General features: G+C 32.5%; 1 protein-coding gene across 1 annotated transcript in view; it reads right to left on the reverse strand.

Moving 5' to 3' along the window:
• Positions 1-24,761: 24,761 nt before the first annotated feature.
• The window catches only part of LOC129750008 (protein O-mannosyl-transferase TMTC1-like), an 807,324-nt gene continuing 804,574 nt past the window's right edge, over positions 24,762-27,511 (reverse strand). Inside the window, exon 14 of the mRNA XM_055745186.1 lies at positions 24,762-27,097. Coding sequence (XP_055601161.1) covers positions 26,732-27,097 — 366 coding nt within the window. The 3' untranslated portion in view covers positions 24,762-26,731. The remainder of the gene's footprint in view (positions 27,098-27,511) is intronic.

Here is a 27,511-nt window from a genome sequence, read left to right on the forward strand (position 1 = left end):
TTTTCATTATCGAACTGATATTCTGGATAAAATAACATTTTCCTACGAACGGACACAGTAAAATAGTCAATAAGGAATTCTTACAAAAAATCTGTAAGGAAGAATAGGAATGATCCCCCTTTCATATTTTTACCGTATCATATTGGGAAAATTTAGCAACAAGACGGCGGCCTTGAGCATTTCCTGACAGCGTGTAAAGTTTTCATGCTCCAAAAGTTAGAACGAAACATGAACCCGTAGATAAACTATAAGCATTTTCGCGAGACGAAAAAATTGTAATATTTTTAAACTCTGATCTTTAACTTCAAATCACCTTTTGTTAAATTTTTCAAACCATGTTCAATAACTGGATTTTTTTAAATTTATTGATATAACAACATTGTTGTTTTGTTTTATTTGGCACATTTTTTTTAGTACACATGATATATGTTGGACATTCCGGTTTCAAGATATAGCGAAGAAATAAAGTATCACCAGGAATCAAGTATCCTCAATTCTATAGCAAATGGTTTAGATTAAGTTTAAACTGGTACCTCTTTTCTTTGTTTCAATTGATTTTTATCAGATATACAATAAAAACCTACTGGATTGTTTCAAGATATTTTGGAATCAAATTTGCATTTATGTGTTTCTAACAATATTCAGAGAAAAAACTGGATATACGAGAAACCTCTATAAGCAAGAGAAAAAAATAAGTGCCTTGGACTCCCGCCTATCCAGATTCAGCTGTTTATCACCAAAATGAAAAAAAAATATTCTACTGGCAAAAATGAACTATTGTAAATAAAGCTTGAAATATATCAATGTCTTTTTTTTGGAAAACAACACAAATTTCTGAATAAATTTATTGACGACAATCTTCTGCATATTCATGGCTATCAGCATTAACGATATGACAGACAACATTCTTGCGGGGGAGGAATCTGTTTATATTACAAAAGTTTCCTGAAATGTAGCATCTTAGCGTCGTCTCTGCACCCCAACGAAATTTTTAACAAAGTTGAATACCTGCTAATCAAATCAACACATAATAGTAGAGCGAATGAGATCGACTGGAGTTTTTGTAGCCGAGTTAACAACCCCGACATTTCGGTCGAGCTCCTTAACAATCTCATTCTAGAGTTATATAACAGCTTTGTACCTTCGAAAAGAGTTCAACCTGAACAAAATCCTTGGTTAACAAATTAGATTCGTGAATTGATGCATAATCAAAATCTTGAATACCGGAATTCATATTGAAATCTTCTAAATCAATTTCAAATTTCCAGCAATATAAATGATCAAGAAATGTGGTGAATAGTAAAATCAAACGAGTGAAAGTGAATTAAATCAAATTGAATTCTGCAAATTCAAACCGAGAGCTTGGACCGCTTTTATTTTCTTCGTAAATTAATGACCTAGCAACTGTTTGCTAAAATACCAAAGTTCATCTTTTTGCTGATGATGTTCAAATCTACATCTGTTCACCTGGAATATCCTCTCGTGAAGCAATAAGCTTGATGAATGACGATCTTCAAAACATTTACCAGTGATCCTTGCATAATTTACTACAAATTAGGGGAGAGTGGGGATACTTGATCCCCTTTTCTTATTTTCACCATATCTTTTTGGAAAAATTTAGCAACTCGCCGTCTTTGACATTTTCTGACAGCTTGTAACTTCAAGTTTCTATGCTCCAAAAATTAGAACGATACCTGAACCCGTTGATAAACTAGAAGCATTTTCGTGGGAGTAAAAAAATTGCGATTTTTCTGAAGTTAGGGGAGACTTGATCCCCTATTGAAGGAGACTTGATCTTTTATTCAGGAAGCCCTAATCCTTGTATGAAAATCAAACAAAGCCCCAAGATAGAATGTTAATTTACTATATTGGTCATGTTTGTTCTCATTTCACAATTTATAGCAGACATAGGAAGAAAATTCTATAACTTTGTCTCAACGCTAATAATATTGCATACTTAAAGGCGCTATTTTTTTAATTAAGAGAAAATTAATTATTTTTGCTCTTTTCTTCAGACAATTGTTCGATAAATATTAGTTTTTGGATAAATATTAGTAATTTCGTAATCAGCAATCATAACGATCAATTCAGAAGAAGAATATGCCGTTTGGAAGGGGGATCAATTGTACCCATAATAAACATTTTAGAAAACTTTTTCTGAAAAAAAGTTGAGAGTTTTCCATTGCTTTGAAAATATGGCATTATAAAGTTCATTTTACGCTCGAACAATTGATACATTGGAACACATATTTTTTTCATAATTTTCCCATGTAAGTAACATTTTAAAGTGATGAAAAAAGATCTTCAAGTTACATTTTGTGAAATTTTTCAAACAAAGTTCAATAACTCAAACAATTATTTTGTTAAAAATTTTTAAAACACATGCATTGTTATTTTGCTCAATTTGGCACATTTTTCTTGAACACTTGATGTTTGTAAGACATTCCAGTTTCGAGATATAGCTAAGGAATCAAGTATCCCCAGGGATCAAGTATCCTCATTCTCCCCTAATCATGACAAAACAAAAGCTATCCTTATTTCAAATAATTTGATCAAAAACAACGTTTCAGCATAGATTCTTTGAGATCAAAATATTGAGTATGTTGATAAAGCCACTAGCTTAGGTGTGGGACGCACTAGTAATCACGCAGTGTATTTAAATTTACTAAATAACACTTTACGAACACTCGAACTTAAAACAAGTATACTTCCCATTAACATTAAATTAAAACTCTTTAAAACTCTCATTCTACCACATTTTGTTTTCGGAGCGGAATTAATTTTAAATGCGTCGGAGTCGTTGATGGGCCGTCTTCGATTAGCTTTGAATTGCTGTGTACGATATATTTTTAATTTAAATCGATTCCATAGAGTGAGCCATCATCATCCACAGCTTCTAAGTTGTCCTTTTAAAGTTTTCTTTAAAAACAAAGTTGTTCAAACTGGTCAACCATCTTAGCTTTATGAAAAACTTACTAGATCTCGAAGCTCTCGCGTTTCAAATTTTATTATCCCTCGTTACCATACCACCATGTTAGAGTCGATCCATATTTGTCAAGGGAATAAGTTTTTGGAATCAACTTCCTAGTACCTTACGAACCTGTAATTCTTTTATAACACTCAGACGAGATTGCAAAAATTTTTTCAACCAGTAAGACCAGATACCAAAAAAACAGTTAAATTTGAATTGTAGAATAGCTATCTACAATTATAATGATTATACAGCAGAGAATTATCAAAATTAAAACTGTGTAGCACAAATTGTAGTCAATTATAAGCAATTAAATAACCTTAAGCTACGTGATTCACAAAATAAATAAATAAAAAAGTGAATAAATAAATAAATAAATAAATAAATTTCTCGATAGTATATCCAACCATAAATTTAAGTCCATTTTGTAATTAAAGTAGGAAAGAAGCAGGATGTATCCACCTTTCAAGCAGAATACTGATTTAATCAAATATTACATCGAAAATATCAATAATCGTGGCACCAGAGAATAGTTGAAGCTGTGGAGAAAGTTCCATTTTTCCATATGCGTTTTTAGCCACTGAGAGCGTTAAACAGTTCAACAAGAACTTTTTTATATCAATCTGAAGAAGTTTCAATATAAGCTGTTACACTCCAGAGAGCGTCAATATTCGTGAATTTCTATCAATCGTTTAGAAAGGAAACAGAACTGCTTATTGACAAAAATCGAAGATGTCAATCATCTCAAAACACGTCAAAAATTTTATAATTTAGAGGAAATTATTCATATGGTGAGGTTCTATAAGGGATCTGAGGATGCCGGAAAATAAATTAAACCAATGCACGCATTTGAACCCGGAAATATTCGTTATGGTTACCCGAGCCTCACCGATGCTATTGGATCAATAGTGCACTCTTTTGTTTATCTAGTTATGGGAACGATAGATAACTCGAAAAGTTTTTCACAAAAATCATTCATTATATTTTTTGATATGCAATACGAAACTCCGCTTCAATTTACATGTTGCTGTACTCATTGGCAACAAATCTCGCGTATGATGTTCAAAAGGAATCGGCTATTATATATTCATTTGAGTTAAGTAAAAAAAAATCATTTCACCCCGACTGTTGATTCTTCTAGATAAACTTCATTTTTTTTAAAAAAGGATCAATTTTTTTTTTTGAAAATCTGAAGAATTTAGATCCATGAATATTAGACTGCCCCAAATTTGTATGGGAAATTCAAAACCTGTGAAATGTTATACGCTGCAGGCTAAAATTGATCCTAGGCCTAGTACAGGCTCGTTGAGCGACCCCTTCCCGTGATCCGATCTGGCCCAAATTTGGCATGAGATCTTGTACTAGGCCTAGGATCAATTTTAGCCTGCAGCGCATAACTTTTTCAAAAGTCGGGTCATTTGGGGCATTCTAATGAATATATGCAGTTAGAAAAGTCATGATCATGAGAGAGCGCATCATATTTATCTGGTTGTTGGAAGCTTCGTGTATTGCCTATCAAGCTCCCTTTAGTTCATTACTTATCATCTCTTCTTGTCCAATATCCAATTTTCATTATAAAAATACACGCTGCCTGTTGTAGAACTTTCATCCACATGATCCGTCTCCATCATTCCCAAATTAAGCACGGGTGGGTGCAACGATGGGATTGCATGGATAAGGCTATGATCATTTAGTATCCGGGCACTTTATTTTTGTGATAGCTACGTTAATAGAGCTCGGTTATGCAAAACTTTAGTAGCGTTGTGTTGGTTATGAAAAGGACTTTCTTGTCTATTTTTGCTAGATTTTTAAGTTAACGTGTGTTGGAGATATTAACGATGCAAAAAGACATGGTAAAAATATTTTTGCACAAATTTGCTCCTTTTACGCATTTTGCGCCTCGAAAATTCTTCATTGTTGACTTGAAAGCTCATGAGCTGTTCATTTTTTCTGATTTTTTTTTCGGACCAAATGGTTAAGAAGTACAAGAAGCCACTCTAGGATCCACTTGAAGTTCAAATCAAGCATAGGAATGGATCCCTTGATTTTAAATATGGTTGAAAGTCTATGGTTATTGGGGATAACTGAATGCAGACTTCTTAAATAATGCGAAAAATCCTTTTCCGGCAGGTAAAAAGTGTTTCCTGACTAGCAGACACCAAGTAAATAACTAATAATGATCAGTTCCAAAGATCGCAATTTGTGCATCCGGTTTTTACACAATAAGACAGATGTGTTCTAAAGGACAATAAAAATTATGTTAAAACCGGATTTAAGAGATCAAATTTTTCGAGATGCCTACTCATGAAAAGGTTCCAACCAGATTTCAATTGCTTTTTCCAGATGAGTTTGTGTAAAATATCATGATTTTTCAAAGGTTTTGCTTCTGTGGTAAAATAAATAAATCAATACATGACTGAAAAAAGTGTGCAAAGATAAAAAAGAGATTTTATGAAAAAGTAAGAATATTTCTTGAAATCATTGATAAATGATTTTTTTTATATTTTTACATTAAATGTCATATTAACACCTTCATTTCCTCCATAGAACGTTTTTCGATCAGATGAATAGTTTTTAAAATACACACGTTTGTAACTGCCCGGATACTAAATGATCATAGCCTTATAAACATGCTTCCGAAAATCAATCATTTTCACTGAGCCATGCTTGACTACATTCAGAGCCAAAAAATCAAAGCAGTCAAATTTTCCTTCTTCAACCAAATCATACAAACAATCATGCATGACAACGACGCTTCTGTATCTGAAACACTTTTGCGATACATGATGAGGTAAAAAAGAACGCAGACTATCAGCAACGAACGTCTCGATGCTGATTTCCTTCCCCTAACGACTTTCAACCTTTAGGATCATAACTGATATGTATCAGTTCTGAGCGATCTATGTAGGCTATCAGATGATTTTTTATTTTTCGTTTTGCCTAGAAGGACAAAATCATGACTAGGTAACCGCAATGAACTGTCCAGCATGTGCTACAGCTTTTTTGAACATGTGGTCCTGGTATTTATTCAGATTTTCCTTTTGAAACATTAATGATCGTCTATCAATAACGAGCATTATCAACAATGATGCGAGGATAGACGTTCTCGAATGATTGAGGGAGCGACGTTCAAAATGTATCACCAAGTATGTCGATCACCGTCGATTAGCCACGTGACGAATAGCAACGGTAGCCTCCGGTGGGGCATGGTATATCTTCTTGTATCAAGTTAGTGTTGATTTTCGACATATATTCAATGGGTACTTTTACCACGTGCGTATCACAGCACTCGGAGGTAGCATCATTCTAGCTAGAAACCATTCCTGATTGCTTTTCTTGAGCGATTTTCCGACCACTGGATATAAAGATAGCAATAACCAGAAGAATTTAAATGAATTCTTGCTACAGTGAGCAAAACAAGAATAGTACCACAATATGTATCATTTGCTTCTTAAAATATGAATGATTGAAAATCAGCAGAAATTTTTTCTACAATTTGTTTTAAATTGTTCAACAAACTAATCAAGCATAAGTTTTCATTTTCTTTGACGAAGCAATTGGCGTTAACAACTAAAAATATGAAAAATAAAATCAAGTGAGAAATAAGAAAAGTACAACCTATGATTTTCTACAAAAATCAAGATTTTTTGTTAAAATTTTCAAAGCAAATGTTGAAAATAATGCTTGTATAAACTGTTTGAATAGATCCCTGTATTTTTAGACGTTTTCCAGCACTCCAAAAGCTTTAAAGGGTTTTTTAAGTAATGCTCTCCTAGTACTAAGGAATCTGATTTTTGAGCTGCAATACTTTAACAAACTGCTTATTTTCTTCATTAACATGACGTGAAATGAATAAACAAACATTCTGGGTTAATTTTGAAGCAGAACAAACACGTCGAAAATCAAAAACTTTGATTTTTTTTCAGTAAATCACACTTTTTCAGTTCTAAGTCGTAAATGGCAGCACAATCTTGTAGTTAATACCAAATGAAGCCTCAATATTGATTTTTCGGGTTGATTTAGGCCCATATTCATCATTTTGAGGTTGTTTTCCAACGCAGTTTTGTTGAAATTCACGCTGCAGAAAGCATTTCCGGATTTGCAAAAAAATCACCATCACAAGAATACACAAACGCAAAAGTTTCTGCTCATCTCAACTTCCGAATCATTTGCAAATCATGCCAATAATACTGCTAGCCGTCAGGTCCATCGAGTTCGATCGGAATGTAATACATTGTTCTGATCTTTTAATGGCCTTGATACAATTCAATTTTTTTGATTAAGTGATCTTAGAATTTTCAAGGCGTTCTCGAGGTACCCGCTACTTATTCTTTGACCAAAAACTTCCAGCTCACTTAATTAACCCTTGAAAGTTGAGAATTGGTCTCAATTCCATTTAATTGCAAGATAGTGCTGCTATCGATGACTTGAAACTGAGGAAATAGTGTTTGGGTGTTTAAAAACATTAGTATTTTTTTAATGAGAAGATGGATTTTTTGGAATATCAATAGATACCAAAAATGCATGAAGCAAGGAAATAGGTTTAACAACTATTTTCCTACGACCATGACACAGACTTCAGTATATTATAAATTTAACTGTAACGAATTTCAATGACTCAGAATATTCAAGTCAATTCTTTTTTCCGTAGTGAAAATATCACTTTACATTTTTTTCGGCAGTTTAATGAATAATTGAAGTAGATGTTCCTTATTTTGAACCTGAAATTCGCTGGAAAATAAATTATAAGCCGTCTTTTTTACAATTCGAATACAAAATTTGTGAAACAAACGAAAGAAAACGAAAGCGGATTAAAATTTCAATAAAACAAAAACTTTATTCTTCAGACATAAAAATCAGTGCAAAAATAGATAACATTCAAAACGAAACCAGATTAAAATGGAAATCAAATACAAATTCCAAAATAAACTTCAAATCATGTCAGAAATAAAACATGAATTAGGAAAAAAAAAACATTTCATTCACGAGTTGAAATTCAAATTCTTGATAAGGATAAAAATATCGATTTGAAATTACGTCTTCTATCAAGGGATGAATCATCCTAAGGGATTAAAATCCCGGGGAAAAAAACCATTTGAAATTAAGAGAAATCATTCAAAACACACACCTAGTAGGTGGCTTATTTAATTAAATTTGACAAAACGATGAATAAATTAAATTTGGATTCAAGAGTGCCAATGCTTAAATTTCTGACTTTGATCATTTTTTATAATTTTTTATCAAAATATAAGATAGTTCATAATATTGCCTTTATATAATAATAATAATGAAACAATGCCAATTTTAAAAATGGATCAAGGACAAATGGTTCATACAATGTTTTCCTTATTTTCAATTTAGTTTGAATGGTTTTCAAGAATATTATGTTTTCAAAACACAAAAATTTCGAATAGAAGACAAAGAAAAACTTTTCTAAAAACTTCAAAAATTTTTATAGTGGGACTGCTCATCTGGGAAAATTCGTTGAAAATCAATAAACAAAATGTAGATGGAAAAGGTTTGTTTGTAAATGGAAATTTTTTCATGAAAAAACTTTTTACCATTTTGAAATTTGAATCATAAAATTTAACAGCATTTTATGTTTTTGTGTTTTAATGGTTGTGATATGAACTCAAAGCTTTTGTCAGATTTTTTTTAAATATAATATTGGTGATATTTATATATTAGTTCAAAAATTAACCAGATATTAATGCAATCAATCATTGATAACAGATTAACCATCAAAACAACATTAATGACAAAAACTGATTTGAGTTTGTTTGTATTCCTCCACTCAATCAAACGATAATATTCTGCAAAACTCCATAAAGAAAATTGGTTTAAAAAAGTTAAATATTACAATTTTTAGAAAATCGGAAAAATATCATCACAAGAACTTTCAATATCACTGAATTTCTTAAGTTTAATTATGTTTAGCAAATTTGTTGATGACTGAAAATTGATTTGAATTCTTATACAATAATATCCTAAATTCAAATTCGTTGAAGTCAAAATTTCTAGCAAGCATCTAGAATAAGGTTAACAGAATTTTTTCAGTACAGATCCGGGCCGTAAAATCCAGGCAATTTTTCACAAAAACCTGGAAAAATCCGGGCATTTGATTTCAAAATTGACGACCAAAATCTGGGCAATATCCGGGCTAATTTTGTCAAAACCCAGAAATTACTCAACTAAAATCAAGAAAAAAAATTGAAAAAAAAAATAATCAAAGTTCATTGACAGATTTTAGATAAAGCCCGGCATCCAAAAAACCTTTCATGATTATTTTTATAAAGCTTTCTCAAAAATTTTTGTTTTGGAGGCAAAATTATAAACAAATTTAACACACTTTTGTTTTGTTTGATTTGCCAAATAAAGTGAAAAAATCCGGGCTTTTTCGTTAAAATCCCAGAATTGTATTTAATATCCGGACAAACCCGGATAAAACCAAGCAATCCGGCAACCTTATTTTTGAAAATTTGTCATTGTTTAAAAATTTTTTTTTTTAATTTTTGTAACGTAGTACACAGAATTTTTTTTAACGATGGCTACTTATTTTCAATAGTTATTTTAAAAACAGCATCTTATAGAATAAAAAACAATTATCGTGATTTGGATTTAGGGCACTCAAATTCATCCAAATAAGGTCTTAAATTCGTTGCACCTCAAAATGTTTTTTTTTTTATAAATGTTGTGGTCTCGTGCAATCAAAGCCCTTTCGAATGTGTTAATGAACATTTAGAAGCACAAGAAACACAGAACAAAATTAAGACAAATTTCATATCAGCATGAAATTTGTTATTTCATGAAGGATTTTTTTTATAATCAAAGTGATAAGAAATAAACCAATGGATTGACTTTTGACTAGTTTTAACATTTCTTTTGCTTATTTTGTTGACTATCATGAGCGGTAGGCATCTGTCAGTTGGCTACCAGCTTGTTGATGTGTTAAATAAGTATTTTATGAATCCAATCCGATGTTTACATGGTTGGTTTCAAATTCTGAAATTGTTAAGTAATTACAGTTCTTAAAGACACCTCATTCAAAAGAGGAGATGTGAGTGTCAAGATTTAAGTACGAATACAAATGGTTTGTGGAATTTCAATTAGAAATTTACAATCAAAAACCAGTTTCAATCATATGTGACACCATTTAGTGTCGACTGTCGTTAAATGAAATATCTTAGTCTAAAAGTGATATAGGATGTGATGTAGTAATAAATTTTGACACTTATTATCATCAAAACGCTAGAAATATAAAAAAGAAACACTTAGATAAAAGGAACCTTTTAAGTGTTTCCCATATAGGAAGTTTAACACATTATCAACACAGATAAAACAGTGAACAAGGTATCCGATGTTAATCATTTCAGTTCTACATATTCCGGAATCCTGAAAACTCATATAAACGTAAATAGACCGAAGATTAAGACATTGAAAGAAAGCGAAATTGCCACATCAACCACATCAATTTGTAATGCTACTGAATAGTGTTGGTTTTTTTCGAAGTTTTGATTTACGCGTTTGGAATTTTCTATAGACAGTAAATTTCCCTATTTTTTAAATATGTCCATACTTAAAAAAAAAAGATTCCTTTTTATCTAAGTGTTTCTCTTTTATTTTTTTTTTGCGTTTTGATCGTAAAAAAATTGTCCAACTAGTGTATGCAAATTTAATTTCTAAGGATCCTTCAGACAAAAAAACACCATTTTTTGTAAGTTTATTATTAGCTCCCATTGTGTTTTCAGTTAGTTTCGTTATATAATGTTTGTTGTAGATTCCTGCGAAAAAATTTAAATAAAGAACAAAACGTCGGAATAAGAAAATAAGGTGTTTTTTATCCGTGAACTGACTGAAAATCCGATTTTTTTCTCGTTATACACATTCACCAGTCGAAAACAATTATCATACAGTTTTACATACTTATAACTAAAGTGTTAAGCGTCGAACTTAAAAATAAAGCCATGTAAAGAAAAACAAAAAAAAACACCAAATGATGAATGAATCCTGAAAATAAAAGATATCGCTCTGATAGCATTCATCGAATACCTCCCGCCTTAACATCCCGAAGCCTGTATGATGCCGTTCCGATTGATTCCGAAAGTCATCGGGGAAAAACCCTTGAGCCATTTTAAATATAAAAAACTCGAACGAGCGAGACGAGAGGCAGAGACAGAAAGAAGAGAGACAGAAATCCATCAAGATGTGATATTCACATAAGAGTAAAAACACTCGATTCCAGAACATTGTTTTTTGCATCGATTTTTCCGACTGTTTTTTTTTTTATTTTTAAAAAGTCCTATGCCATTATTGTTGTTGCCGTTTGTTGTATTACTGCTTTGTTTTTTTTTTATGCACAATCTTTCTCGTTTGTTCGCTCTTCACACTAACGCGCATATTTTTTGTTTTTTTTTTTTCATTTTATGTTTTGTGTTTTGTTTTCATTGTCGTCATCTCTCTCATTGCAGCTCCACTTTAATTTGTCCACAGAGGTTTTTTTTTCCTATCCCTATCCTGTCGTTTGCTTATCAAAATGAATATTCTCCACGCCCAAGCCGAGCCGAGGGCTTTTCAACTTTCCCGCGTCGCGATTCCTCGGGAGGTTCATGGGATGCAATCAATTTCGTTTCATTCGGGTTATGCTTTTTTGTTTTTCTGTTGTTTTTTTTTTCTTTCACTCAAGTTGCCTGAACGCGTCTCCCCACAAGTTGATTTTTATTGTGTCCTTTGCTCGGTTGCCCGGTCGCAATTATTTTTTCCTGTTACAGTTATTTTATGTGGACCTCTTCCTGCACTTTATTGTTGTAAAATGGTATAGTTTCGTGGTAGTAAAAATAATTTATTTAACTTTAATTTTCCTGTCCCGTCTGGCACACGCTTTCCGATTGATGTATTTGTGTTTTTTTAAATACCATACTGTTTTTGTAGCCCAATTCACACTATTTACATGTAGGTTTGTTTATGTTTTGTCTTATTTTCATTAATACTTAGTTGGTTTGCACATTGCCTTTCGATTTTTCGTCGTTTGTTTAATTTATTGTTAATTCGCTTCTGTTTGTCACTCCTCGCGGGGAGTCTGGCCAGGATTTTTTTTTTCGTTATAAAATTTTCCCTCCATTTTATACAATTCCTTTCAGATTCATTCACCCCGCTGATTTGCATTCCTGATGAGCATTTTTTCATTAGTGTTTGTTTCGTCGTGTTTGTTTTTACATTCATTTTCACAATATGTACAAGCTTTTTTTACAGTTAGTTAGGTTTGTCTGCGATTTGTTGCTGTATTTATTTCATTCCCTTCACCACATCGATCAGTTTGAACAAATTTATTTGCTGGCGAAAATATTCAATCCTTTTTTTTTTGTGGTTTATTGTTTTGGTTGGCTCTGTCAATACTTTGATAAAAAAAAATACTTTTTACGCTGAATTTTGAAAAAAAAAACATATGTACAACAACCACTTGCCACCTATTCTATCTCACATTCGAACAGATTGAACCCTTTCACAACATGAATGAGCTTGTCAGTCAACTTGTTGAAAACGGCTATGATGTGACATTGTGACATGCTGCAGATATTCATTAAGATAGCTGCATCCGTCTTCTCCGATAGGAAAAGGTGCACTTTGAAGGATGGCGCACTTCAATTGGCGCACCCCTCTCTGTGCTCGGGGAAAAGCTTTGATTACGGATAACAACGATGGATGTTTTTCATCAACCGTGCATCAGGGGGGAATTGCTTCAAGGAAAAATAAAATCAACCAGGGGAAAATATTTTGCTCGTTAAAGTTAAGCTGCCCTGGCCCTAAAGCCGATTGAACATGCTTATAAAGGAAATGGGAGGTGAAAGAAAAGAGCGTAAGTTTTAGAAAACCCACTTGGGATCCACTTGACGGCAGAAGCACCACGCATCTGAAGGAATGTTGACATTGATGATCAAACAAGCACTTCGCCGATGCAAAATACTTGAGAAGGATGGAACGCAATGAAGAAATGAATGCGACTGCTACTCAAGTTTTGTGATTTTTATCAGTTCAGTTTTAAATTAAACCAACTGCAGTTAGGGGAAACCGATGACAAATTTAAATTTGTAGACTTGTTATTTTAAATTACTCAACTGACTTTAACAAAAAGAACTGTGTACGGGTAAAAAGCACAAAAGATATTATATTATTCATATTTAAGTGTTTTTTGTCACTGATATGATTAGAGCTCAATTATTTAATCAACGTCCTCATGGGGATTGTTTTTAGTTTTATATACCATTGTTTAGTCCAATTAATGATGCACATTTCATCTGAAGACACCTAAGTGAGCTAACAACTCTTCAAAAGTTATGATAGAAATAATAATGAAAAGCTGCTAAAATTTCAATTAGTTTTGAATTACCGTCAACTGGGGCAACAACCAACAATTTTCAACTTCAATGCCTTCTAAAAAACTTATGTTCACAGTTAATCGTACCCCTTATTCATCAAAAGTTTTAAGGATGATGGGACATCAAATATGCGTAGTTAGAAAAATTATTGGTTTCTTTAGTTATTTTTAATTTTCTTAAAACATGTGATTTTCACTCTCCTTACAAAATGGGGTAACTTGCAACAAACTTGGTTTTTAATAAAAAATCTTATGAACACGTACGAAAATTTATAGTCTTTAATATATTAGCGATGCCTTAACGACTATCACACATAAAAACACCAATTGCAGTATAGTTTTTTATTTGTACAAACTTATTATCATATTTTTTCTGAAAATAAGAATGCTGCATACATTTAGGGGTTAAATAATACTACGAAAAATTCTACAGGCTTAATTCATAAAAATAAATGTTTCTATGAATGAAATTTCAATGTTTACAAACGCGTGATGCAAAACATTCATATTCCAGCACACGGAAACGAGATTTACAAGGTGTTTCTATGATTTGTTTTTTGTTGCATTTTACCCCGGACACCAAACTCAATTATAAAAATATTTATTTAAAAAAATTGGGTGATTGTTCGAAAAATATTTTTACACCAACAGTGTTGGTATAGTATGAGGAAACCAGTAAAAAGTTTGTAGGTAATATTATCAAGCCAATCCGTCATACTGGGTAAAGTTTTTTTCGGCCTCGAAAAAAGTAAAAATTTGTTCATTTCTTGCTCGATTTTTTTAATTTTATATAAAAATAAAAACTTTGTAAAACTAGTTTAAGATGCGAGAAATGATGTCATCATCATTTTGTTATCATTAAAAGATAACTTTTTGACAATACATTAAATTAAAAATTGATTCAGTGTGGTGTTATATAAATGTTGCATCTAACCCCGCAGTTGCATGATGCCCTGATTGACGGTACTGTTTTTTTTTAAGTTTCCGTTGAAAAATATCAGAGTTATGTGGCTTTAAAATATGGTTTTATTTTATTTACAATAAAAAAATGTAAAAAAATTAAAATCAAAGAAAACGGAACGGATTTATGTGTATTAAAGTCGTCTGAATGAACCAAATTTTCATTTTTGGGGAAAATATATAAGATGAATCAGCCATCATATGATGCAATCAGGAAATATTTTTCATCTATCGATTGCTAAAAATGCCTGATACAAGGCTGAAGGTAGGAGCCATAGATTAGGATGCATTCTCAGAGTCATCGTGATTCAAGTGAAGGCGACTTTATTTCTCTTTAGAATTAAAACCTCCAAAAACATAAGTAGAATAAACTTAGGCTGGAAGCAAATATCAAATTTTTCTTTGGCCATGCACCCCCCCCCCCCGCCCCTTAATTTTTCCGAAAACTCTGGAGGGGGTATTGAATAAAATTTGAGGTATTTTGTTGAAAAGTTTCAATTTCTTTTTAACTCAAAGTCAAACTGTTAAAGATTGTATCACCTTTTGTATTCGAGATTGAAAAAAGATGATTAAAAATAACTCGACTTTTCGACTTGTGCAATGTAGATTGCATGCAAGTTTATTACATGCAAGTTTATTACATGCAAGTTTATTGCATGCAAGTTCATTACATGAAATTTTTTGTCTTATTTGTTCCAGTTTACTCAAATTTGGATTATTTTTATTGGCCCTCCCCTCGTGATGTTTAAACTTCAAGTCACAAAAGAAGGATTTCAAATTTTATCTGGCCTTAAGGCTGGAACAAATATCAATTTCTTCTTTTGTCACCCCCCCCTTCGAAATTTCCAAAAACCCGAAGGGGGAAATAAATAAAGTTTGAAGTAATTTATGTAAATTCCTATAAAAAAATCCAATATCTGAAAGTTTACAGGACTAAAAATAAAATTTAAGAAGATGGGAGTTATTTTACCTTTTATTTTGCTTGATTTCATTGAATTATTCAATAAAAAATTACTTGATTTATAGGTTTTGTGCAACAATGTAATATGAAATTTTGTTGCATACAAGTTTCCGTGCAATTTATTCCAATTTATTTGTTTTTCGCATTATTTTTTATTGTCCCCCTCCCTCGCGATGTCCCAACTCCGAGTGACAAAAGAAGGATTTGAAATTTGTTCCGGCCTAATGCATGTTCGAAAGAATTTTTTCATTAGGAACCTTGTCATTCTTATTTCAAACCAATGTTTACTAAACCGAGTTTTCCAGAGGCGTAGAGGAGTGATGAATTTAAACATAAGACCTCCTTTGTTCAGTATTTTTCTTTACTTTGTATATTTATCTCAGAGTTTTCGTTAAAAAATGTCCTGAACCAGCTATGCAATATTTTGATATGTGTAAAGGAAAATTTTGCAGCAATCTTAAAACATTCAGGACCTCGAAGAAATCTTAGCCCGAAAACACCAAAATTTGGCATTCCCTACCTCAGAGAAGACAAAAAAAACTTTTCAAATAAGAACCATTGAGTTTTCGAAAGTTTTTTATCCAATTGTGTAAAGTTTTCTTATAATATGTATCACATTTGAGTTATGCTTTTTAGTAAAGCGCACTTACGTAAAGCGAAAAAACGAGATATCTCATACAGTTGGTCAACTAATAAAAAAGGCATCATCTCCTGCTTAATTTAACAAAATTTACCGTTTTAGTATTTTTGGTATCTGTTATTAAGATGCAAACTTAGGCTGAACTCCTTCAATGAAAACATTCAAAAGAAGTCAACTACTAATAAAAATAGCTTTTGAATAACAATCAGTTTTGCATGTTTCTCTAAAACTAAATTTCTTAATTCAAACTAACAATCCTTTCAAACTCTAGGCTTGTCATTCGAACCCATCCCTTAGTCCTTTCTTGAAAAAGAATTTATTTCCATAAGAAAACACCACCCAGTAGAAATTTAAGGGAGAGATAAAGTAAGAATAGAGTACAAGACTCTAATTACATATTTGTACAGGCAAAAAATTCACCAGAGCGTTTTTTCTAGACTTTCAAAAAATTTCGAAACGGTTAATATAAAAAGAATGCCGAAAGTTTGGTATTTTTTTTGCCGATAATACAACTACCGATCACCTGAAACAAGACCTGGCTTACCTATGAATATAAACAAAATAATGAACATGATCCCTTATTCACTAACGCGTGTTAAACTTTTTGAACCGTACCAATAGAAAATCATTTAAAAAACTAATTCATTCATTTGAATATTTAGATCATCACGTTGAGCTTGGAAATCCATCTCAACATTTTTATTGGTATTATTGATTAATTTGAAAAATATATTTGTAAATATATCCTCCCATCAAAAGCCAGTACTCTCTAGATCACATTTTCTTTTTTAAGTCTGAGAAAATGCAAATAAATCTTGGATGTGCAAATCCATACTTTCCAAAATCGTTGTTTTAACGCTATGGTAAGAATTCCTTCTTTTAAAACGCCGGCAACATTGCTGTAGGTGCCACCAAAAATTAGGAAAATGTTTTTCTCTCCAATCAAACGACTTTTAAAATGAGTATCCAAAAACGATCTTTTTCAGTTATCACAACCTAGACAACAAATTAGAAATTAAAAGGAACATAGAGGAGAATCACTTCATCCATCAACAACATTTTAATATTTTAAATATCTCCTTATAAATATTAATCGAAAATTGATAGAATTATCTCTACTCTTATGGGCCGTTTTTGAAAACACATTAGTGTATCAGGAACAAAAAATAGGAAAACAAGTAAGTTAAAGGAAAATTTCAACATATTTTTTACTTTACTATTAAGCTTTTTATCACTGCCTCAAAGATAGAAATAGGAGTTTCCTTAGGAAAAATCTAGGAGCATAGGAGGTGTAGGAAAGCCCGATCGCACCATTCACCAAAATGGAACCTGATCTTTAACCTTTTCTCTACAAACAAAACCCTTTCCTTGGATGTTTAAATATAGATTCGCAGACGTATAGGCGGTTTCTATAGTTGGTGATATTCACTTATCTTTTTTCTGAATTTTTCAAAATAAGTCTTTTGAATATTTAGGGACAAAAGGTTGTTAATTGATCGTAGAAAGTATCCTACCAACAATCCTTCCTTCATTCCTCATTGACTGCTAGGACGTGGTCGGCGCCGCTATTGATCATTTTCAAAGAAAGAGTATGAGTTTTGTGCATTGTGAATGAACTACTAGTCCCAAGCACCATTCTTTTGGCACTTGCACAAAGCTGATAGCCTCGATCAATCACGGAGAAGCAATCATTGGCGAGGCAGATCTTGTTCTGCTTAGCCACGCTAGCGATCAGGGAATTTGAAGTGCGTAAGTTGAACAAAGTCTTATCAAATATGTTATCTGAAAAGTTAAATGAATTATCATTTCTAATCTCGTCAAATTCAATGATTTATGGTGGATGTGAGTAGTCAACTAAACTAAGCAATCAAACGACTTTTGAAATATAAAATATTTGCTGTTATGCATTTCATGGCCACAGGACAAGCCAATTTTTTGTTTTTTTTTTGAAAATTCAGATAAATATGTCACCCAGAAATTCACATTTTGCAATTCCTGTAATATATAGGAGATGCTATAGATGTCGACAGAAACTACATTTTACAGATTTTAAATTAAAAGCTTAACATTCAATTTAATTGCTAAAACTATAAATGTTTTTTTTTTTAATTTTTGTTTTCTCAGTTTATCATACAATGGAGAAAAAAATCAATCAAGATATTATTTTGTAATAGAAGTACATCATTCATTTGAAAGAAACTTGAATTCAATGCCATCGGCCAAATAAGAATGATTGAAAAAAAATACACTATTAATTCGATTAAAGGCAACATAAAATTAATCAGGTTGAATAAGGTTTCGAAATAAGTGTTTTTAGTTATTTATGTCATATCCCTGCTAACATTTTATGGAATTTCAAATATTTTAAAGCTGTCGAGTACAAACTCTGAAAATTTACATAATAATCAATTTTTTGACACTCAATTTCCTGCGTATGTTTATACTGTTTCCAAGATGTAAAAACGCCATGAAGTAGACAAGCAATTTCAATATGCATATATTCATATTCCTTTGTAAACAAAGAAGGTGGAAATGTTCCTGTCGAAAACTAAAAATTTTGGTGTCGAAAACTAAAACTGTATGTCGAAAATTAGTTCATCGAGAGGTTTAAGTAAAAAACTAATACTATTATTTTTTTTTTTTTGAGACTTTAGATCAATAAAAAAGATATAGAATGAAGAAAAAGTCAGACATAAAGAACAAATCATATTTGAGATGAAAAACTTTAGTCAATTAATTTATTCAGATGGATTTTCTGACAAAACAAGCAAATACTGTCAATAACATGGTACCTATTTTAACCTAACCAAAAGAACGAAAATTCATTCAAAACGTTAAAATTTAAGAATCATTTAAAAATTTGACACCCTTTTTGGGAAAGCTTGCAGATTGCCCGGTTTTATTCTGGTTTGCTCGGATATCTAAATCAAAATTTGGGAAAAGCCTGGTCCGGCTCGATAGCCCAAATGTAATTGATAAATTACCGGATTTATTGACTTCATTTGTCAAATCAAACAAATTAAAAACTGTTTTTTGTTTTTTTTTTTTATTTCTGCGTCCCAAGCGAAATTTTTTAATCAGGATTAATTTTATAATAATTATGAATGGTTTTTGGAAGCCTAAAATACGATTTGCGGATATGCTGATAAGTTCTAATAATAAAAAAAAATAGTTTAAAGATTTTTGTCTTAATATGGATGAGTAATATTCAACTGGGTTTTGACCAAATTTACCCGGTCACTGCTCGGATTTTGGTCAAAGTTTTTGAACTCAAATGCCTGGATTTGCCCGCGTCCCGAATACGTTCTGAAAAATATTCTGGCAACCTTACTTTAAGGTATCAGCCAAATTTCTCTGACCACTTTTAACTATGAGGACCAAAAATTCGGAGCTCATGATAAAGTGATAACTAATTTTTTTTCTAATATTTTTATTTTTCATGAATCAGGACTTGAATTTTTTAAGTCCCAGTTTAAATTTTTCTGAATAAAACAATTGAGGAACGATTTTTTAGTTCATTCATTCTGATAGACATCGACACTCGACCAGTATAACTTTCATACGACAGGTTGTCTCCTGTAGTAGAATGTTAATATATGGGCCCCGGAGAGGCGCAAGATGTGAGTTCAAGTCCTACCGGGAGACAAGGCGATTTTTTCGCATGTTTTTCATCATTAATTTTCATCTTGTCTAGTCCCTGAAATTTCAACTTACAGTTGGATTCTTTTCTCTACAAAAAAAAAGTTTCACTGACTGAATGTTTGAGTCAAGACCCATTACTGGGTCGCAGTTTAAAAATTTCAAATTATTTACACCGAGTAAACCAAGCATTGTTTTCTTCGATATTTATTTAACATTGAGGACCTAATGGAATTCCGGAGCCCATACTTAGTTTTAACAAAAGTATTCATAACTAATTGAAAAATTTTCAATTTTCTTAAATAAAGCTCAAAACCCAGTTTGACAATTATAGACAAAAATAGCAATCTTTGGAAAAATATCTAATTTTTTATTTTTTCAACTTTCCACCAATAATGTTTTTGAAAAAATTCGCTATAGACAGCAAAAAGAACTCTTTAGCGTACACCTCCCAGGTTGCCTGCCAGAAAGCTTTCATCTGTTAGTCTTTTCTGGGTGATCCAGAGAAAAAAAACAAGGAAAAATTATTTTTAAAAAAATGATGTCTAGTACTTGAAGTGGCTGACAATCTGTGAAAGCTGAAAATCCTCTAGTTCTACATAACTTTTAACACAAATTATGGAAAAATATACAAAAAAAAACTGCCTCGAAATGCGACTCCTCACCCTTAATAGCACTTCTTTAGATCCTCCAAAGTTTATACTCTGTTTTGATCGAACTTGTAATTATGCCATTTTGCGAAAAAAAATGTCAAAGAGTGATAAAAAGTCAAGTATGTTGTTTTTGTGCCGATGGATGAAAGTCTTAATTGGCAATAAATTCGGAAAAATAGTAAAATATCAAGTTATTTTTAAGATCCAAGTTCAGGAAACAGAAAACGCTTTAACAATAAGCCTAAATTTGGAAAAAAATGGTTCATAATGTCCATTAAAGATTTCTCTATTTTAATCTTTTAAAAAAAACTCAACAAATCATCAATTTCCATCCACACATTCAAAGATTTTTTTTTTTAAAGTCACTCATTCTACTGATTGTGCTAAACGTAAAAACTTATGCTACACAAATAACACACGACGTATTACAGGACACGACACTTAACGTTTTTCCTAACGGAAAAAGGAATTTTTCGACCGGTTTCGGGCTCGATGTTGCCCATCTACAGGACGATGTCCGACTGACTAGATGAAGGAAAAACACTAATACATGTTCATTAGACTGCCTCAAATTTGTATGGGAAATTTAAAACCTGTGAAATGTCATACGCTGCAGGCTAAAATTGATCCTGGGCCTAGTACAAGATCTCATGCCAAATTTGGGCCAGATCGGACCACGGGAAGGGGTCGCTCAACGAGCCTGAAGTTTGTATGGGATTTTGAGACATTTTGTTCGAGAGGAACATGAAAAACCAGTTTTTCATCAATAACTTTTGTCTCCTTCAACCGATTTCTTTCAAAAACAGGTTTTCTTAAAGCCTAAATTATGAAAAATATTTCAACCGATGGTTTTATTTCAATTAAAGTTGAGATAAAAAAGTTATTAAGCTTCAAAAATTGGCTAACTTTTTTAAGGATGATATTCATCACTGTTTTAATGAGGCGACTAAATTTCCGACCAGAACACTCAATGTGAAATACATGCCGTTTCGTCAAATAATGACCGATTTTAACCATTGTTGTTGCGCTCGATTGCAATTTTTGATGTTTTTCTAATATTTGAGTTTGGATGATATTCACTTGATTGTTCAAAGAAGTAAGGGCGGAAAAATGCTTGACAATTTGAAAGAAAAATTGCATAACCACAGGGGCTTAAGAACATGACTGGACGATTTCTGTTGCCAATAAAAAAAAAACAGTTTTTCATCAATCACTTTGGTTCCTGTCGGATTTCTTTCAAAAACAATTTTTCTAAAAGCCTGAATTATGATAAATATTTCATCCGAAGACTGCATTTCGATAAGAGTTAAGATAAAAAAGTTGTTAGGCTTAAAAAATGGGCTAACTTTTTTACGGTGGTATTCATTACTGTTAATGAGGCGTCAATATGTTCAATTTTTCTTTTAAATTGTCAAGCATTTTTCCACCCTTACTTATTTCCGAACAATCAAGTGAATATCATCCAAACTCAAATACTAGAAAAACATCAAAAATTGCAATCGAGCGCAACAACAATGGTTAAAATCGGTCATTATTTGACGAAACGGCATGTATTTAACATTGAGTGTTCTGGTCGGACATTTAGTCGTCTCATTAAAACAGTGATGAATATCACCCTTAAAAAAGTTAGCCAATTTTTGAAGCTTAATAACTTTTTTATCTCAACTTTAATTGAAATGAAACCTTCGGATGAAATAATTTTCATAATTTAGGCTTTAAGAAAACCCGTTTTTGAAAGAAATCGGTCGAAAGAGACAAAAGTTATTGACAAAAAACTGGGTTTTCATGTTCCTCTCGAACAAAATGTCTCAAAATCCTATACAAACTTCAGGCTCGTTGAGCGACCCCTTCCCTTGGTCCGATCTGGCCCAAATTTGGCATGAGATCTTGTACTAGGCCCAGGATCAATTTTAGCCTGCAGCGTATGACATTTCACAGGTTTTAAATTTGCCATACAAATTTGAGGCAGTCTAATGAACATGTATTAGTGTTTTTCCTTCATCTAGTCAGTCGGACATCGTCCTGTAGATGGGCAACATCGAGCCCGAAACCGGTCGACAAAAAAGGTAAATTTAATTCCTTTTTCCGTTAGTAAAAACGTTAAGTGTCGTGTCCTGTAATACGTCGTGTGTTATTTGTGTTTTTTTTTAAAGTCTTCCAATAAAATAGAGGTTTTCCAATACTAAATTGTGATGAATTTTTAATAATAACCTATAATGAATATTCACTTCATGTATTGAAATCTAGTAAAATGTCATTGAATTTTGAATACCATCATTATTTCATTCTTATTTCAAGAAAGTGTATCACAAAAACTAGTTAAAAGATTAAGGTGTTTAATCATACGCCAAATAAGTGTTTTCCATTCTTAAGACAACTTTATCAAAAATCAATAGTAAAAGAAATTTCTTTGCCGATCCCAAATACATTGAAAAATAAAAATATTCAACCTCATTAAACATGTTATATCGAATTCAAATTCTTCGATTCAATGCTTTCCAAAATACGAAATATAATTCACTTCAAAACACAAGAATAAACAAAAGTAGGAACTGATGTTTCCAAGTTGTACCTAATAAGATAAAACAATGTATGCAGAACGCCATAAAAAAGTTAAATAAGGTTAAAATTATTTGCTAGACTTTCAAAGTGTACTGAAAATTCTTAACGATTTTCCAGATGTAATTCTTTACAAAAAAATGTTTGTTTAGTTTTTTTTACATATTTACTCATACTTTCTTACTTTTATTCTCTTTTGTAATATTAACCCTTCATTTTTTTTTTTTAATTTTCGCTTAAAAATTATTTTAAACAGTTGAGAATGAAGCATACACTAAGAAAAAAAAATTTAAAATAAAATACGATTTTTCACTTTTTACATAAATGAATTGTTGCAATTTTTTCACTTTATGAAACGAAGGGTTAAGCATAATATTAAAAAAAAATTCAATCTATACCGAGTTGAGTGTTTCATCTTTTTCTGGAAAAAAAAAAAAATAAAAATTTGATTTTTTTTTTCAACCATTCGGAATTCAAAAAAAATGCCGTTGTTAAGAAACATGTAAACCGTAGTTAAGAGCATTTCAATTTGAAAGGCAAATAATTGTATTTTGAAAAACATTTTGAGCAATTTTATAAAAATCTACTGTTCTAAAATTGTTGAAAACATAGTTTTAAAAGTCAAAATCGCCAGCAGATCGTGCCCCAAAAGGAAAGCATCCTGCATAAGTGCCTTGGAATTGTTCGCATCAATGATGCAGCACATGCATGTGGATGGATCTTTTCAAATTAACTAAGATTGCACTTAGAGATCCTATCGAGAGATGTGTGCTCGTGGTGCTACCAATAAACAACTGCCACTTTAACAAATAGGGCAGGGGTGTCAAGTAGCATAGCAAAGAAAAATAGTAACGCAGGATAAAACCACAATAGATCAACTTAATAGTCGCAGTGAACTCTCTCCCAACAAGAAAAAAAGTCCAATACGCACATAAAAGAAACAAAATTTAATGTACATGAGTCATGCTTCTTAATGATGACAGTTCCAAAATTTAATTTTCGCTGTTTTTCAAATAGAACGAAAAACAAAAAAAAACCTTTGATCTAGAATTTTTTTTTGTTGACACATTAACACGCTTTTGAACTTTGAATAAACTCATGTGTTTGAAAAATGTTATTTCCTAAATATAAGCTCATGCCGCACCGCAACTATCAACGTCATTACGGTGATGAAGTTAAGTTCAAAAATTTAAGTACCATTGAGTACCATTTACTTGATAAAGTGAAGCAATTTCATTGAATAAACAAGCAGCTTTAAGGGGGGGGTAGGGTCTTACACTTTCAAAAAATCGATTTTTTTATTTTTTATATTTTCTTATTGTAAAACATTTCAAGAATGTTGTGTCAAATTTTCAAGTCAATTGAAGCAAAACTGTAGAAGTTATAGGCCTTTATCTCCTCCTATCTAATACTGCAAGAAAGCAAGAGCAGAAACTTCAAACGCGTTTTTCTCGAAAGCACATTTTTGAAGTCCGTGGACATCGTCATTTGAAAACTACTTATCCGATTCTTTTCAAATTTGGAGCATATTTTCTACATACAAAATACCAGACCCCAACGTTTTTCTTTTTTTGTTTTTTTACTTTGGGGAGATTTTACAGATCAAAAATGGCGGATTTTTTCGTGAAAAATCGTAGTTTTTACTTCAAACAGCCACAAAAATTTCATAAAAATTTTTTTAAGTTAAATAAAAACGTTGGGGTCCAGAAAAACATCTATTAAAAATATTTTGCTCTTATTTTTTTACTTCAGATGATTCTGTGCTGAGATACAGTGTCCACCGCAAATCCTGTTTTCTAAGAGGCATTCTCGAAAGTGATCCGTCACCGGCTCATTTTTCAATATTTTTCTGCGAAAAAATTACTAAAAGTTCTTTAAACAATGCTTTGTATAATGCAAAAAATTTGAATACATTTGTTTGAACGATAGCTCTAGAAAAAAATCGTGAAAATGGTGTATCTTTTTACCCGTTAGACCCTACCCCCCCCCTTAAACGATCTGCCCCAGTTTAAACGCTTCGATTTGAACAATCACATCTCATGAATCAAACATCTCCACATCTCAAAACACTTGATCCATTGCAAAAGAAACAATCTTTGACCCTCTCCCCCTTTTCCTGGAATCCGAGCCCAAACAACGTTTTCACTTGACCGTCGCAGCCGGAAATTGACCGTACCGGAAAACACGTCCTGGCCCCAAAGTTATGTCGTGCGTCACATTGTACACACATAAAAGTGAGCAGTAGCAAGCAATTCCTTCAGCAGAAAATCGTCGTCATCCCCCCTTACTGCTAAGAGTTTCGGCAAACATATCACCATGGCACACATCCACACACACACCCCCCAAGGTTGTTCCGGAGCCTCACAAATCATTGGACCGGACAATTTTCCTTGGTATGACAAACTCTCGCCACTCTCTACTTATTATCTCATTTGGAACATCCGCCCTTTCCCTTATTCCGTGCGGTAGTTGGTCCTTCCGATTAGTGACTTAGGCTCTAATCGTCCCCCCATACTTGCTTCCGGCTTTTGGCCAACTAGCCAACGACGCCGTCAATAAACTAAAAGACGTAGTAAAATCCTGCATTTAGGTTGAATTAACTTAATTACATCGTAAATCGTTCGCTGCCTTATGGTGCCGCTACTATTTTCCGGTTTCCGGTTATGATGTTAAACCATGGTTCCGTATTTAGTTTGGCTTTCCCGAGCTCCTACTGTATAGTTTGGACCAGCCTAAAATAGCTCTAACTCAATGGTTTCATGGGCAGGAATTGATTGTGTTATAGCCTCACATAGCAGTAAGTTTTGGCCAATAGGATGTTTGAGTCCTCTTTAATGATTCGAAGGACCAGTAAGGTTCATTAAATTATTAATGGAAACACTTTGAAGATTCGTGATTGCTTGGAGATAGATTGAAGTATAGATGTCAAATGGTCAGGTTTATAACATTGAAGAAAAATTGGTTAATTTTGACAGGCCACCGTATTTCAAATTAAAAATAATCAAAATCCAGCATTAGGTACATATCAATCAAATTTTTACGACGTTTTTCCTCTGTTTACTTTACATGTGAGAGCTATTTTGCTTTATGTTTCCAGTCTTTTACGTTTGTTATTTTTTCCTTTACATATCTAATGCATTTCATCCTTAGTTTGTCTTTTAAATATCACTTGGCAATCCGTTCAATTTCATCGCGCGGTCGTTAAACACGAACTAGTTTCGTTTGTTTTACTTTTTATCTTTTTTTTACAATTACTAGCTACAAGCAAGTTTGACTGCTCTCCTACAAAAACTTAAATTTTGCAAATGTAGTTGACACTATACGTTATTTACACAGTTTTGCAGAAATCGTTCGCTTCCGGTACAAAAATAAATGCTCTCGTGTTTTTTTTCTAGTTTTCTACGATGCTCAACCTTTTAGCAGGACTATCAATTAGGCGCGTAATTGATTCATCCGATCTAGTTTCTCACTCTTACTAGAGTACTGTTTTTATGTCGAATATTTACAATTCCTCATTATTACTTAGGGCACGTTAATAACTTAAACTTAAAACAATTCACTCATTTGGTAGTTAGTGAGTAGCAGCTGAAGCCATACTATAGTTAAGAGATTATTCCGTTATCATAGTTTGAGTATGCTCAAATACTGGTTCATTGTAATTGGTAAGTCTAATATAAAAAAAAAAAACTATCTCCCAGGATGAAACTCAAGCAAATACAATCTCGAGCGAGACTGTCTGGAAACCGATTCTCAACGTACAAGTGCATATTTTTGTTTCCCAAAGTTTGTCACCCTTTCATTCAGTGAAATATCTAATGACACACCAAAACTCACTAACGAATGCAATGGAATATTTACAGTTCTCAAATTTTGATTTCGAAAACGTAAAACCTAGAATCACAATTACTTTTATAAAATCCGAAAAATCTTCGGATCATCCCTAAAACCCCCTAACCCAGCTTCCATTGCCACTTGGTTAAAGTTTATCCAGCAAATTGGAAACTAGCAGAGGAGCCAATCCCTCTGAATTGGGTTCTTCCAATTCCGCATCGGAACCTTTCCGATGAGTCTTGTGCCGGGAGCTAGGCCACTTTTTACCACTTGCTTCGGTGCCCTGTTGGCCTTTGGTGGGAGATGATTTGCCTTTCCGGCTGCTGCGGGATCCTCCTCCGACCGAGGATGCTGAAGATCCCGCTGACTTCGGTACCATTTTACAGTTTTTCAGGGATCCCGGTAGATGCTCGGAACGATTACAGTGGGGACTCCTCAGGATTCGGATGCTGATTTCGGATTCTACGGGTGCAGTTGGTGCCAGCTTGGTGTGGCTTCCGATGTGTGGGCCCTGAAAGAAAAAAAATACAAATAAATTAGATTATTAGGACTGTGTTCACTGTCAAACATGATTTATCTGTACAAATTGTAACATTTAAAAATGGATTATTCGTATTTCTTCAAATGAAATTTTAATATTATCTTTCATCTTCATCATCACATCTTTTGGCATGTCGTACTATTATACAAGTATTTGAGGAAAAAACCATCGTTCCCAATTTGATCAGACCTATTTAAAAATTTACATTCACTTTCGCCTCAGTCAGCAAAAGATGGGTATTTTTTGGCCCTCATCATTTGATTTTACGAAGACTGTTATGCCAAATATGAGCCTTTTAATATTGAGCGCAACGAGTTTCAATTTTATAAAGAATTTTTCAATTAGATAATAAAGTTTTGCATTCGAAAATCACCGGAGATGTAC

Source organism: Uranotaenia lowii, chromosome 2, assembly GCF_029784155.1.
Source record: "Uranotaenia lowii strain MFRU-FL chromosome 2, ASM2978415v1, whole genome shotgun sequence".
NCBI lineage: Eukaryota > Metazoa > Arthropoda > Insecta > Diptera > Culicidae > Uranotaenia > Uranotaenia lowii.